The sequence below is a fragment of the Panthera onca genome, chromosome C1 (assembly GCF_046562875.1).
Source record: "Panthera onca isolate mPanOnc1 chromosome C1, mPanOnc1 haplotype 2, whole genome shotgun sequence".
Classification (NCBI taxonomy): domain Eukaryota; kingdom Metazoa; phylum Chordata; class Mammalia; order Carnivora; family Felidae; genus Panthera; species Panthera onca.
In genome coordinates this window covers 193,032,512-193,048,439 of record NC_138346.1, presented here as the reverse complement: position 1 = coordinate 193,048,439, position 15,928 = coordinate 193,032,512, and the positions used below count along the sequence as shown (strand labels likewise).

At 56.2% G+C, this 15,928-nt stretch overlaps 1 protein-coding gene across 2 annotated transcripts in view; it reads right to left on the bottom strand.

Moving 5' to 3' along the window:
- Positions 1–1,642, bottom strand: part of GRIK3 (glutamate ionotropic receptor kainate type subunit 3) — a 229,878-nt gene extending 228,236 nt beyond the window's left edge. Inside the window, exon 1 of one of the 2 annotated variants that reach the window (XM_060625295.3) lies at positions 248–1,642. In XM_060625295.3, the coding sequence (XP_060481278.1) occupies positions 248–362 (115 nt within the window). In that variant the 5' untranslated portion in view covers positions 363–1,642. The remainder of the gene's footprint in view (positions 1–247) is intronic. The other variant, XM_060625294.3, reaches the window with a different exon arrangement.
- Between the last annotated feature and the right edge of the window lie 14,286 nt (positions 1,643–15,928).

Sequence of the window (15,928 nt, the reverse complement as noted above, 5' to 3'; positions counted from 1 at the left end):
GGTCTGGCCTCTCACGAGCGCTCCAAGGGCCCCTCGCCCGCCGCGGCCCGGCTGTCTCCTCCCCACTAAGTAGGGCCCGTGACCCCCGGCTTTGGAACTTTGCCCTGACCGGGCCGAGCTCCCGATGGTCACCCGGCCCCGGCGGCCCGCAGAGATCGAGAAAAATCTCTTGGGATCGCGTTCGTTGGCTCCCCATTGCCGCCCCCGCCCGGGCGCACAGAGACCCCCGGCTCCGGGGAGCCCTTACCGATCCGGATGACGTGGGGCATCCCGCGCGAGTCCGGGATCCAGAAGGCGCACACGAGGAGCCCGGCCCAGTATTCCCAAACCAGACTCCGGAGGCGCCGCCAGGGAGCGGTCATCGTTGGGCGCCGCCGAGCGTGCCCGGGGCGCGGCCGTGGCGGGCTCCCTGGGGCGGCAGCTCTAGGCGCGGGCGCGCAGCAGCCCCCGAGGCGCCGCCTGGCCCAGCTGCCCGGCTCCCGAGCGCCGCTGCGAGTGGGGGGCGCCCCGCGGCGCCGCGCACATCTTACTGGGGGGCCGCCCCGCCGGCGCCCGCCCCGCCCGGCTGCCGCCCACGGGTCGCCCGCGAGCGAGGCTCCTGGGCTCCGCCCGGGCTGCGCTCGGGCTCCGCTCGGACTCCGCTCCGGCTCGCGTCGGCTCGGCTCCCGCGCGGGCTCCCACCTGCCCCGGCTGCCGGGCGCTGGCGGGCGGGCTGCACGCGTCTCCGGCCGCTCCTCCTCCAGCCGCCGCCAATGCTATCGCCCGGGCTCGCACAAAGCCCCGGAGTGGAGTTGCACGCGCGCACACACTCCCTCCCAGCCCCCTCCCCGCGCCCTGCCTCCCGCCTCCCGCGCCGCCCGCCGCCCGCGCTCCCTCCGCGCACTCCCCCGCGCACACACACTTCACACTCACGCCCGCCGAGGCGTACACTCGCGCGCTCACACCTGCGCAGGGGGCGGGGAAGGGGACCCTGGACCCGGTTTAGGGGGACGCCCGGAGAACGAGGATTCTCCTCGCTTCCCAGATGTCCCCATCCGCCCTGCCGCCCCCAGTCCCTTCAACTGCGAGGGCACGGAGCCTGGGAGCCGGGCGTGGAGCAAGGGAGCTGGCACCGCGAGCTGGGCGACGGCGGCAGCCTAGCGGCCCGACCAGCTGGAGGAGACGCGCCCGCCGGAGCAGAGGGACGCGGAGCCCGCCGTCTGCGGAGTCTCGCCTTCCAGCTCCCACGCAGCGGGCGCAGGCTGGACGGCGGCGGCGGGAGACGGACCCGGGAACCGGTTTCCCTCCCTAAGCCCATGTCTCGGGGAGGCAGAGTTGGGGCTGGGGCTCCGGGAAGACAGAATCGACCACGCTGGGCTAGGGGAGCAGCGGGAGCTGGTGGCGGTGGGACGGCCCAGGCCAGACCCTGTGCCTTGGAAGGCAGGACTTGACGACGCCCGGCAACCACAGGGGTTTCGGAGGCAGATGGCTAAATCCTTAGACTCGGAGGGCATCTGAGATGCACCCTGGTACCTACTTCCCACCCGTCTTCCCCCAACTCCCCAACCGTGCAGGAGGGGCTAGTTCCCTTCCCCTTTCCTCCTGAGAACGAATAAAGAGAAACTGTCATTTTCTGTGGGATACAGCGAGACCCATGGGGGGACAAGCTAGAAAGGGTTAAAAAAAAAACAAACCTTGTTTATTAGCAATAATAAATTTTTTTTCAAGTGGCGCTGGGTGTCGAGGGAAAGGAAGGGCTGTGGAGCGAGTCTAGAGCAGGAGGCTGGGAATTACGCAGTTAGGCGAGTTTAATGACCTTTTTGACAGAGACAAAGCGGTGCCGATACAGTAGATAAATAAACGGATCTGTCACCGGGCAGCGGCTAGGCTGTGTGTGAATTTATTTTTCTCATTTAAATAACTTGATCTATTCCATCATTCCCAATACCTCCCATTTGCCAGCTGTCTGGTAAGAGCATGGCCCCCAACATCTGAAAAGCAAATCTTTGATTTTCTTACAAATAGACTATGAGTCCAGTTCTATCCAGCCCGTTAATTTCCCTGGCTTTTCTTTCCCTTCCGTTCTGGGAGTAGGGCACGTTGGCATTGTGTGGAGATGTGACACTGCAGCGTGGCCAATCGTGCCACTTGGAAGGGGACTCCCTCCCACCTGAAGGGAAGGCAGCCAGGGAGCAGGGAGGAGGATTCCCAGGGCTCTTCTTCTAAGAAGGGGAAGAGGTGTGCCGGGCTAGAGGCCATCCTCAAAGACCCAACAGCAAAGAGAGGTTACCGGCTTCCGTCTTTGCCCGAACTTTGGCCTTCCTCACCCGTGCGCAGCAGCGGCTGGTTTCCCCAGCAGCCACTGGAAAATGTTGCCCAAGAGACCAGAGGGAAGGACATGCAGACCAGAGCCAAAGAGGCAGCAACTGCCACCTCTTGATAGAGAGCAACGGGCCCCAGTGGGCACCAGCAAGGAGGAAGCGCGGGAGAGGGGAACCAGTGGCCCCACCCTCCAGGATGAAGGTGGACACCCTTCCCTGTCCCCTGGTTTAGTTGCTCCAAGAGGCCAGAAAGCCCAGGACCGGTCTCTAAGGAAGGAAATTCCAGTGCCCTGATGGGGAACGGAAAAGGGGTTGGCAGGACCTGAACTCAAGGCAAAGGATGCAGGGCTAAAAAAGCCTCGCCAACAGTGCCCAAGCATGGTTGGGCGGTGGGGGAGGAGGCAAGAGCCTGGATGCTAATTCTGTCTGGTTATCCTGCAGGCAGCCTCTTGCCAGGAGAGGGGTAGGGTGCAGGGAACAAATGGCCTGGCAAGGAAACTGTGGAAGCAGAAGGGGAGAGGTACGACTCCAGGGGATGAGCAGATCTGGACCCTAGACCAGAACCCTATGCCGGGACAGTGAGAGTGAAGAATGAAAGATGGGGGGCAGGAGAAGAAGGAGTAGCCTTCAAGAAAGCCAGCACAAGAGGAGAGGTACTAGAGAAGTGAATGGATGAAGGTGGAGGGGGAATCTGAGGCCCCCAGGGCACGCTGTGGCCCTGTCCCCTACAGCCCCCTGGCCAGGTCCAGGGAAGCAGCACAAGCTGGGCCAGGCTTCCTGCCGCATCCCAGAGTGGGCGGGTGTTAGCCAGCGCTGCAGAAGGAGGCTTCCCTCTGCTGCCACGTTGGCTGCGGTGGAAAACAGCCCCCAGCTGCAGAGGCTGTGGGGCTCAGGTCACCGGGCCCGCAGCCCCTCAGGAGCCCCCGGGGTCAGAGGGAAGCGGGCTGATGTGAGCTCAGAACTGGGCCTTATTCTGGACCTCGCTGCGAGCCATTTTGTACCACAGAGGTCTCCCCAAACTGACAGGAGCCCGCTCCCTTCCAGGCTGGGGAAGGGTGGGACGCATTACGTCAACAAAACCAACAGCAATGATAATAATGACTGCTAGTATTTATTACATGTTTTCTATATTCCAGACGATGTACTTACTCAATGTACCTTACATGCATCACTTCCTCTAGCCCTCTCCACAGCCTGCCAGGATAGGATCCCTGGGATTTTTACATTTTACCGTAAAGACTCTGAGCCTCGGGGAGGTTAAGAGGTTCAAAGTCACAAAGCTAGTGTGTGACCTTCCTCCTTCCCCCTTCCTCCCTCCTCCCTTCCTCTTTTTCCCTCCTCCCTTCCTCCTTCCCTCCTTTCCTTTTCCTTTTCTCTCCCCTTTCTTCCTCCTCCTCTGCTCCCTCCTTCCTCCTTTCCCTCCTCCCTCCCTTCCTCCCTCCTTCCTTTCCTCCTTTCCCTTCTTCCCTCCTCCCTTCCTTCCTCCCTCCTTCCTCTTCTCTTCCTCTCTTCCCCCTTCCTTCCCTCCTTCCTTCCTCCCTCCCTCCTCTTTTCCTCCTTCCCTCCCTCCCTTCGTTCCTCCTTCCTTCTTCCTTCCCTTCTTTCCTTCCTCCTTGCCTCTGTCTTCCTTCCTTCCTGTAATACTTGTTGGCCATCACTGCCAGGCACTGTGGGTGAGGACCCAGGATCCGCACGCAGTCTTATCTGCCTCTTAAGCTTGCAAGCTTGACCCTTATCCTGTCCTGCTTGGACTCAGCAGGGGATAGGCTCTAGCAAAAGGTCCTCATCACCTCCGCTGGAGGCCCACTGGGGCATCCGGCTGCTTGTAGAAAGGCTAAGAGTAGAATAGGATCTGGGCCCTTTACTAGAGCAAACCGGGGTGCCCCCAAACCTGCAGCCCTCTCTCCCTGTGGTGGGGCGCCTCTCCAGGCTGTCCTGCCACCAGCAGGCACCAGAGCTGGCGGGATCTCAAGCTGCATCTCCTAGGATTGGGAGCCGCCAATCCAGGCTTTTCGAATTGTTGGTAAACAAGTCTACCCACCAGCCAGGCCTCGGCTCCTCACTCCCCCACGAGGCAGCCAGCGCCGGATTTATGAGGCCTCCAAACCTCATTCAGACTAATGCAGCTTTTCATTCCAAAATAAAAGGGGCCGCTGTCTGAAAGGACAAGTGCTCCCGCATTTCATTAACATCCCCGAAAATGGCTGAGCTGGCCCAAGTCCCTGCCAGCGAGATTCATGTCTCCCACTGGCTCCCAGGTGGGGGTTGGGAAGGAAGAAACCCTAGACCTCCGGCCCCTCCCGGCCCCTCCCCGCTTCTGCTGGGGCGGGAGGAGCCTCCCAGGGGTGGCCAGGCTCATTTGGACGAGTCCCCTGTGTGCGCATTTTGTTTAGACCCATCCACTCCAGCCCTCAATCCCCCCACAATCATGGTGAGTGATGAGGCCCTGGGCTCGAGTTACCGAGATTCATGATCTCCGCTTCCCAGGGAAACCACGGAGCACAGGCTTGTGGCTGCTGAGTGCAGATTCCTAGCACTGGAGTGCCCTCTGCTGAAGCCTGCCTACCTTCATCTCCCTTCAGGCTGCCCAGCGGCGGGCAGGCTGCCGGCTGGGGGGGGGGGGGGGTGCTGGTTGCTGAAGCCCGGGCTCCAGCCCCTCCTCCAAGTGTCCCACTACCGGCCCTCCCGCCGCGGCTGTGCAGATCTGCACCGGAAGCCTGGGTGCCTTGGTGAGCGTGAGGGGACAGGCTACCTCCCACCATCTCACCCTGGAGGGGGCTTGGACCAGAAGCTGGTCACTGCCAGCCTCCCCTGATCTTTGCCGACTGCTAGAGCAGGGAGGAGGAGGGAGATGCCTTCCTCATACCCGGTCTTTACTTCGCAGCATTCTCTCCATGGCAAAGTTGGTGAAACCACAAAAGCCGAGCCTCTGCCCTTTAAGGGACACGGAGACTTGCCTCTGGGCCCAGGGACGGGAGACCCTCTCACCAGCCTGGGGCCTGCATCCTTCATCCCTATCCCAAGAAGGAAGGAGCACAGCAGCTACCAGAGCCCCCTGAGCAAGCCACAAGCCCCGCAAAGGTTGTATCACCTTAGATTTTTGTCAACAGTCAAGCAAGTTCATTCCCAGTGAAGTCAATTCGTGTGTTTATTGTCAGCTTAACCTGCTGCTGCGAGTTATTTCTCAGCAGTGAGGGAGACAGGTAGACAAGCCACCAGAGATATGTTATTTTACTGACATGTGCGTTTCAGTAGTCGGGATGCAGTTGTGGTAGAGGGTAAATGACACACGGGGATCCTGTTTGTATTTATACATAACGGAGTGGCCCCACTTCTGGGCTGGGTGCCCATGGGGTTCTGCTGCTGGAGGGAGAGGGGAGGAGGGGACAACTGCCCACAGGAAACTGTCACCTCCTGGGTCCCATGGGCCTGGTTCTGGGTGTGCAGATGAGATTCACTCGCTCACTGAAGTCACTCAGTCATTCCCTAATTTATTTATGCTCTCAGTCATTGGCCCATTCATTAATTTACTTACACAGTTCTTTACCCATTCATCCACTCATCCATCCATTCAGCCGTTCCCCATTCATTCATTCATTCCATCACTAATGACTCACTTAGACATTCACTCATTCATTTACTTAGTCATCTACCCTTTGCTTCAAACAGTCAGCTGTCCGCACATTCACTCATGTATCCAGCCCATTCCTCCATCACCCCCTCACTCCGTTACTCGCATCCACATCCACACTCGTTCCCTCCATCACTCAGTCATTCACGCACTGGGCGCCCACCAGAGCTGGCAGAAACCTGCCTGCTTCTCCTGTCCTCGGCCACTTTGCAGGCGGAGCCTCAGACACCGTCCAACCTCATGATACAGCCCAGTGTACCCCAGCAGTGTGCTGAGTCCCCAGTCAGCCCCCCAGGCTTCTTGGCCCCTTCAGAGCCCCCCAGTGCTCGTTTCTTTCACTGGATCACGAAATTCAGCCACCTTCAGAATTCAGCTCTCGCCTCTGACCCTGGAGATGGTCCGGGCAGTTGCCGTGCTAGCACATCAAAGACCCACAGAGACCCAGAGCCCAGGGCTGATGATGGACGTAATATCAGAGGTGCCATTTGGTGCCATCACACTGTGCCAGGAGCCACCTTGGCTTCCATTTGCATGATCTCTTTGTCCTTGAAACAACCCAGCGGGAGGAAATGGGCTTCGAGGGGTCAAATAACTTTCCCACGAATAACTTGCTGGGGGCACGGATGGCAGAAGCAAGCATGTGCCTTGGCTCAATGTGATAGGGAGAGAGGGATGAATGAGAAACTAAATGATACATGAGGGAGTGGACGTGTGTATGAACGAATAAATGAGAGAATGAGCAAATGAATGCATGAAGGAATGACGTGCGCCCAACAAATAAGAGGCTAAACTAAGCTTCTGACCCAAACTTCTGGACTCCAAGCCCAGTGCTCTCTCCCTTGTTTAACAATTGCTCCCCTCTACCACACCTTGACCTTGCAGGGTATAGCAAGAGGCGGGGGCTGGAGGGGGAGGTGAGGCAAACGCAGAGCACGAAGTAGAGTTTTCTGGAGGAGCGTGTCCCTCAGAGGCTGCGCGGAGCCATTCTTGTCTGCACCTGTCCCTCCCACGGGCAGGAGGCTGCCATCATCCTTCCTTAAAGAGAGAGAGAGAGAGTGAGCCGCGAAAATCCAATCACTGAGTGATAAGAAAATAAACAAGTGAACTTCTCCAAGTTTGCCAGACTTCCCTGCCCGAGGCCAGCTTAATTAAAGTTGATGTAGAATTTTAAAGTGGGAAAATAATTAGAGCAAGTGGTAGAAAAGAGAGAGGCAGGAAAACATTGTTTTGTTTTGTGTTTTGCTCCCTCGTAATTATGCCGCAGACTGTCTCTCGCATGGATCCCATCCCAGGTCCACCCTCCGCCAAGATTCCAGCAGGTGGTGCACTGTGTGAGCGTCGCAGGCACACCTGTGTCTCTTTGGCACACAGGTATGGCACTTCTCTGCCCGCAAGACAGACAAGGCGGCAGGCAGCCAGGCTGGGAGCGGAGAGGAGCACGTGCCCTCACACTCGGGAGGAGGACCCAGAGGGAGATGGGGACAACAGGCTGTTGGAATGCGATGCTGCCTCCCTGCTTCAGGTCCAGAGGGGAGCGGTCCTCACCTCTCCATGATGCCAGACCTCGGCTCTGATGCGGACACTCCCAGCCCCCGCCTCTTGGTGCAGGAGATCCCCCAGTAATATGGTCCCTATTCCACCTGGTTCTAGCGAGACATGTTCCTCTAGCAACTGCCTAATGTGGAAGAAATATTGATTGGTGTCTGTGTCCCAAGTAGGACTGGGGGTGGCCCAAATTCCAGCTGCAGGCAGGTGCTACAAATCAAACTCACCCCACATCCAAGCTCTCAGGGCTCAAGCGTGCCTTGGCTTTGTTGCTGTTCCTGATCCCTCGTCCATGGACAGCAAGGGCACAGAGGTGGTGAGCACCAGCCTCGGGCAGCTGGGCAGAGGCAGAGGCAGCCTGGGCAGAGGAAAGCCGCAGGCTTCTCTGGGGGAAGGAGAAGAGACAGATTCCTCAAGATTTCATTGAACAGAGCTGGGCAGGCCTGCTTCTCTGGAAAGTATGAACTCTGGAACCAGGCAGACTGACTTCACATCTGCCCTGTCTCTTGCCAGCTGAGTGCTGCTGGCCATTTACCAAATTTTCTTTGCCTCGCTTTCCTGTCTGTAAAATGGAGATAATCATACCATCTGCCGTGCAAGGTTGTTGCAGGATTAAATGAGTTAACACATGTGATGTGCTTAGCGTGGTACCCGCACACAGTCAGAGTGCACTGTACTTAGTGACTAACTTTCTCTGCTGTATGGATGCATTGAACCCCTGAATAGGCCCTGGGAGAAAACCGTCTTTCCTGCAAGGCTCCGGGAGGAAGCACAGTGTGTTTACACATACACACACACTCTCGCTCACACTCACTCGGGCCTTGCCGGGTTCCCCGGGGTGGGGAAGGGCTCAGAAGGAATGCTCTGTGTCAAGGTGGCCCTCTGCTCCCCTCCCCTGCTCACCGACACTGCATTATGGAATGCCCACAGAATCTGTGGGGTTGCTGGGGGTGGGGGTGGGGTCTCTGTTCTGTGGGGGACGAACTGGCTGCCATTGTGGGGCGGGAAGGCAACCTAGGACTTGTACCCCAAACCAGCTTCCAAGCTTGGAGATTTCTCCGGGCTCCTTCCTCTCCATCCCTACCAGCCTGGGCTGCCTCTTGGTCTTGACATTGGTGACCTGATCTCCCTGCATCTCAGTCCTGGATCTTCTCATCCCTAGGGGAATTCCCCAGCCTCTGGCCCAAGAAACAGTTCAGGAAATCCTATTTGGGAAGAGAACACCTGCCCCTCCCTCCCCATCAGAAGCTGGGAGCCTTCGGAAGCGTCAGGGAGGGCTCAGGTCCCCAGGCTGTCTCAAAAGCCCCGGAAGCCTAGTGGCCTAGCTGCTAATGCTGTTGTGCCTCCCAGAGGACAAAAGGGATGCAGCTAAGGGAGGCAGCAGGCAGATTTGGGCAGTAGCCTGAAGCTGGGATGGGGAGGGGGTGCTGGCTGCAGGAGCCAGCCTCCTGCTCTGTGTTATCTCGAGGCACCAGGAGGTCTGTGTGATGGAGAGCTGGGTTCTGCCAATCAGTTAATCCCAGTCTCCCACCCTCCACCTGGGTTTGGTTGGGTTGAATAGACGGGCTGGGCAGGAACAGGTGCCAGTGGCCACAGCCTCATTTCTCCGCTTTGGCTTTACGTCATTCTGTGGACTCTGCCTGCCGGGTCCCTTTGCTCTCAAGCAGGCACGTGTGTCCCTTGCAAGAACCAGGATGCTCAGAGATACCCAGAGAAGCCCAGAGAAACTCCAAGCAGCTTGAGGACAGATGGGAACCAGAGAACAAGGTTCTGATGCCCGTTCTCCTGGGATATGAGGGCATCTGACATGGCCCGCGGGATCTCCATGTCAAGTGCAAGAGGGTCCCTATGTGTTGGGTCAGGGGACTTGGGTCTTTAATGGTCGGGACTGAAGGGCAGGGGGCATGGACAAAAGTTCCACAGCCCATGGTGTGGCATTGAGGTCCATGCCTGCATCTACATACATACCACTGAGCAAAAAATAGAAACAACTTTCCAGATAATTCAAGGGAAAACACTTTTATACCAACTGCACTTGCAGCTCGTTCCAATACCTGCCCAGCTGTTCCCCTCATCCATGCCTTTATTCTTTTTCCCTGGCGACCCGCTGTCATAGGGAGACCAGGAAGGGCTGAGGTGACATGGGGAGGGCCATAGGGTCACAGGGGGAATCCATGGGGATAAATGGCAGAGACCAAGGGGCACAGATAGTGACAGGGGAGAGGCAGGTAGGGGCCGTGGGGTCACAGAAACGGACAAGGGTAACATTTGGAGAGTTTGAGGGGACAGATGAGAACTCGAGAGCCCACAGAGGGGACAGAGGGACAAACGAGGGGGTCATACCCAAAGTAGTCACATCCAAAGTCTTGGAACCCAGGCGAGAGTTGGGGAAAGACAGGTAGGAGTCGTGATGGCCCAGGGAAACCCGGAGGGGACAAAGTTGGGAACCCAAGAGGACAAATCACCCCTATAAGGAGCTCTCAGCCTTGAAGAACAGAAAAGCCACAGATGAAGCAGATGGCCAGAGGAGGAGGAAAAGATGAAGACATATCATCTCAAGGTGGCTTCTGAGCAACCAGGCCTTGAAGGCCAAGTTGAACACCTGCTCCTCCTAGGTTCTGAAGCCTTGTCCACACCCGCGCAGAGGAAGCCAGGAGTGGTGTGTGCACAGAGGCCCACTGCGTGCTAGGAAACCACCTACTCTGTGCCCCCGTGGACCTGCCCTTGAGGAGCTCCCAGGACTGGTGGGGAGCCAGCCTGGACGCCGAGCATCCCGTGGGTGGGGCCACATGCTAATGGCAGGCTGCCAGACGCTGGTGCTGTAGGAGCCCTGAAGAGAGAGAGCCCTGGGCGAAATCCAATGGCTTCCCTGGTAAAGATGAGAGAGCATTTAAACCCAGCGAAGCAGCCTCAAATCCAGGCGAGCCCTGCACAAGCTGCCAGCAGGATTTCTGTGACCTCCCTGTCCCTTCCCCCCACCTTGCCCATCAAGCCTGCAGTCAGGCTCTGAGTCCCCCCACCGGCCTGCCCCTACCTTCAAGGCAGAGCCAGCTTACAGAATCAGCTGGGGAAAACTTTTTAATGCCTTTATTGAGATGTCATTTACATACCATAAACTTTATCCATTTTAAGTGTACAATTCCATGACTTTTACTAAATGTACAGGGTCATGCAGCCATCACTACAATCTAATTTTAGAACATTTCCATCACCCCCAAATGTCCCTGGTGCCCATTCATCTGAGGGGCTTTGACTCAGTCATTCTGGGGCAGGGTCTGGGAATGTATGTTTGAACAAGTTTCCTAGGGGATTCTGGGACAGGGACGTTCGGGGACATACTGGATCTAAACCACCGCTGGAGGGACCTTTCCAAAATGCAACACGCAAAGAGAGGGTACTGCCCTTCGGTCCAAAACCCTCCGATGGCTCCTAGACCAGCGTGCCAGGGTGGGGTGGTGACAAGAAACAGATAGTAATCCCCGGCATTATCTGTGCACGCTACGTGCCAGGCACGGCTCCTGGCACTTTGCAAGTGTTAACTCCCTTAATCCACACGATTCCCCTATAAAGTGGGTGCTGCTGTTCTTTCCACTCTGCTGATGAGGAGACTGGGACACAGTTAGGAGGTGGTGGAACCAGGTTTTGAATCCAGGCAGCTCACCCGTTAGACCGTATCACACTGCTCTTCGTAGAAGAGAGTATCTTCCTCCCTGAGATTACCCCCATGCCTTCCGGCTCCCCCACTGGTCCCCACCCCTCTCTACTCCAGCCCAAGCAGGCCACCTCCCCTTTCATGCCTTTGAGTCTCCGCACAAGCTTTTTCTCATACCTAGATCTTCCCGTACCCTTCTCTCCACTGGGAATTCCCAGTTACGCTTCAAAACCCGCCTTCAATGTCAGCTCCTCTGTGATCCTTCCTAGTGTTCCCCCAGACAAAGTTGATGGCTGCCGCCCGTGTTTTCCCTGCACTTGGTACACATCTCAATTAAGGACTGGCACTCTTAATGCTGCAACTTGTGCTGTGTCCCCGTCCCTCTCCCCAACTTGATTGTGAGCTTCTCTAGGGCCGGGGGGGGGGGGGCGAGGGGGGGCGGGCAGCGGCTACTTCATCTCTGTAACCCTAGTGCGCCTGCGTACATGAAGGGCCCGGTGAACAGCAATGGCCCAGCCAGGACCGAGCAGCTGTCCCACCATCTCCGTTCAGCCCCAGCCTGAGGAGTGTCCTCTCCCCGATGCAACAGGCCCTCCCCTCACTGGCTCAGAGCCGCCCCTTTTAAAGCTGCAAAGGACAACGCGTGTCAAACTGCAGAGGCGATCCTGGCTTAGCCTCCTCTCTGTCCTGAGCACTACCAAATGCTCTATTACACGGTGGGCACTCAAATGCTTGTATGAAGGAGTGCGTGCGTGAGAGAGTGAGTGAAGCCTCATCCTCTGGGTTCCCAGACAAGGACTCTGTCTGGCTCATGTCCTCTTTCCACTTCAAGATGCCTGGATCTTTCCTAACTCCTCTTATGCAGGAGGTTAATTCAAGTGCTTTCCAGCTTAGCAAGCAATAAACAATTTGGTGTTGCAGCGAGTTGTTCTGCGTGTCATATTTATGGATCGGAGGTGGGGGAGGGGCAGGGGGGTGTTATTAAGTTCAGTGTAACAAGGAATGTTACATGCCCTTCCTTAATTACTTTCCTCCCTTTAATTAGATGTGGAGGGGAGGGGTGCCCCAGGGAGAGGGTCTGAAAGTCACTGCAGACAAGAAAGGTGTTGACAGCATCCTGCCACCTGATAGGACAGCAGTCATCGGTGGGGGTCAGATGGAGGTGGGGGGCATCCCATTTCCAGAAGGGACGGCCATCATGCATTGTTTACTCTTTGCTGTGTCTCCCTTGTCCTCTACAGGAGCTCTGTTTTCCCGCCCCATTCTTTCTCTTCCAGTTTCTCTCTGTCCACCTGCTGGGAGCTGTTCCAGTCTTCTGCCCGCACATGCCCCTGTCCCTCCTGACTCTACTCGGAGGTCACAGGATGAGCTGTTGTCTTTGACACACGCACCCCTTTGCCGTGGTACAGTGTGGGGGCCTGGGCACCTCTTCCCTCGGCCTGACCGTGAGCTCGCGGGTGAGGCCTCCTCCCCAGCAGAGGTCTATCATTATGCCCCCATCCTCTCTGGAGCACCCCTAAATCCCCTGCCTGGGGGCATCCCAACCAAGTGATCAGGTGCACAGGCACCATGGGAGGTGTTTCCCACTGGCCTCATTGAGCCTCTTGGCCACTCTGGGAGACACTGACCATGAGCCTTGGTGAGAGACTGGCCCCATATTGCACAGCCAAGGGGTAGTCCCAGCCAGCGTCTGAGCCCCTCAAATCTTTCCCTGGCACCACTGCAGCCTGAGCTGCTGTAGAGTTCCTGCAAACTGAGAGCATGAGCCACCGCTTCTCAGAACGGACCAGAAGCCACAGGGGCAGCCAACACAGCTGCTCTGGCTGCATCAGGCATCTGACGGCGGGGAGGGCTCCTCCAGGACCCGGTTGATGGGGACCCGGCGGGGCCCACCATTCCTCACGCAGGCTGGCTTGCCTGTGCCAAGCCTCTTCCTCCTCTCCCCACTGCCTGTGGGGAGACGGGCTCCAAACCCAGCCCATCTGCTGCATTTTCCCGAGACTCCCGAGACGATCCAATTCCGCACACCAGATGGGAAATAGCATGTACATTTCGGATGGTGATTAGTGTTTTTGTTTTTTTCCCCAAACGCTCGCGTTAATGGAGCTCCTTCCTGAAAGTAAATTGGAGAGCCTTCCGTTTGATGGAGTCTGGCCGACCTCCACCTCCCTGCCCCCCACAAAGGCAAGCATGGCTTTCCCAGGAAGGGTTTGAAGGGGCCTCACCCGCCCTCTGCCCCTCTGCACAGGCCACCGCCTGCACTGCCCAGGGCCTCCTGCTCGGCAGAGCAAAGCAGGGCAGAAGACAGGCCTGCCACGATGTAGAAGGGCTCCGTGGAACCTGGCGATTTCCAAGACAAATAATTCCAGGTGAGGGGCCTTCAGAGATGGAGAGACAGGGCCAGCCAGCCCTCCCTGAAAAGATCATCACACCTCCATGAACTCGGACTTGACAAGGGAAGTAGGATTTGACAGATGAATCTGGACTTTGCTCAGGGCATATGACTTGAGAGGAAGTTCAGATATGAAGCCAAATCCTTAAGGCCTAGAACGTAGGTCTTTCTACAATGCATGGTACATAGTAGGGTCAACAAACGTTTGCTTGCTTGCATGCTGAATGAATGAATGAATGAATGACAAGATAGACAAATAAAAGCATTTCTGTGCATGTAGTTATATACAACCCTCATTTTCTTACATATTTGCAAATTGACACACACACACACAACCTCTCCCCCCAAACCAAGGAACTAGAATTAAGAAAATACATATTTCATACAATACTCACACATATTTATATTGTATACATGTTTAAGCACATTTATATAGCATATATATTACAGAAAAGACATTTTGCAGGACTTCCACATGTTGCCTTGCTTAGTTTGGGCCATAACTCTGAAAACCGTAGTGTGGTTTCAGAGAGGCCTGGTAACGTGGACAGGGTCTCATAGGTAGCAAGCATCAGAGGGTAGATTTGGGTTCTGGTAGAGCTGACTTTGAAGGCCACAGGAACCCAGCAAAAGATTTTTAATAGGAAGTGATGAGATCTAGCTCCTGCTTTTAGAAAGGGCTCCACTCTCCCAGGACTGGGTGAGCCGGGGCCAGAGAGCCTGGATCCCTGGAGACCAGTTAGGGGCTCATGAGTGGAACAGGTGTGTGGTGATAAAGCCTTGGCCGAGGATGGCGGTGGTGAAAACAGAAGGCGACATTTCACAGGAAGGAGCCACAAGCCTCTGTCACAAGGTGTGAGGGGTGAAGGAGTCTGGGAGGGCAGCCATATACCAGTCTCTAGCATACTTAGGGCTGGAGGGAAAACGGGTTTGGGGAAAGGGGTGATAAGGGACAATTTGGGACCATCGGGTTTGAGAGGCACACAAGTGATCCATCAGAAACAAAGCTTTAGAGCCTGGAAAAGAGATCGGAGGTTGGAGGTATAGATCTGAGAGTTTTATCCTCACAGGGGAAGAAAAGAAGCTATGAATCAGAATGAAATCCCTATACAAGTATAGACTCAGTAGAAAAGCAGCCCGGAGGTACCGTTACCCAGGCAGGGAAAAGAATCTGGAGGCAGGCGGGCTGAGAATGCACATACACGGGCAAACACACGGGTTTGTGCTTTTATGAAACCCTCGTGCGCGCGCGCGCACACACGCTGTGTTATGTACACATCAACATGCCCACACGTGCGTATACACACACGCACATACAGATACAGATCCACACGTCTTCATAAGTGTACAATGACTCATACAACCAGATGTGGCCAGATGAGTGCCTGGGGCAGAATCTCTCGCAAAGCGAGGTGAGAAGAGGCTTGCGGATGAAGGGAGGGAAGGAGACTCCTGTCTCTGCTCTGGGGCCTGAACAGAAAAAGCTAAGGGAGCAGCCAGCAGGCGATGGCTCCCAGCGACCTCGTCTTTCTCCAAGGCCCCACACTCACCGTGCCTGTGGCCTCCCCTGATTCTGGTCCAAAGAACCCAGAAGAGCGGCTTCATCACACGACAGTGTCTCCCAGTGCCTTTCTCACTTGGAATGTGTGTGTCTCGTGTGCCTATAACTGGGACATTTCAGTGTGGAGGTGCCAGACTGGCAAGCTGGGCGCCCCTCCAACTCCACCATGTAGGTGGTGGTGGCTTTGTTCATGCTTAGGATGATGGAAGGAGAAGGCTGCTGTTTGGAACGGAAATCTGCTGCCTCAGTCTTAGCAGGTCAACCTAGACCTGGTGGCCTCAGCCATCATGTGTCTAGCTCTCCAAGACACAGGAAAATCAGCCCGCTGGCTGTCCAGTCCCCCTCCCCAGAAAGCCCACTCATGCTTTCTTGATGGTCGCAGATTCAGGTAGGAATGGAGTAAACATCCTTTGCTCTAGGGTCTGGGAAAACCGGCCTGGGGGACAGCACAACAAGACAAAGGTGATTAGACGCAGGAAAGTTGGGGTGGCTCCTCTACTTTCTCTGTGGGCAAGAGCGGGGGTGGGGGTGCTGAAGGGTCAGCTGCCTCAGACCCCCTCCCACCGGCCCTTTCTTCTGCCCTCAGGACAATGACTCGGAGAGGCCAAGGTGCAAGTTCACAGAAATTCATCACCTTGGGTCTTCTCGGGCATTGCCAAGTCTGGCTTGGGGTCCTTCTCCCACAACACGTCAGTTCCGTTGTTTTTCAAGAGGAAAAGGACATTTCTCGAATCATTAGAGTAGGGCTTTCATAGTAAAAATGCTCTCCGCTATCTCAGACAGGCTGAATGTCTGGCCTAGAATTCAACATGCATCAAGAGGCTTAAAAATCTCGGTGAGTATGTAG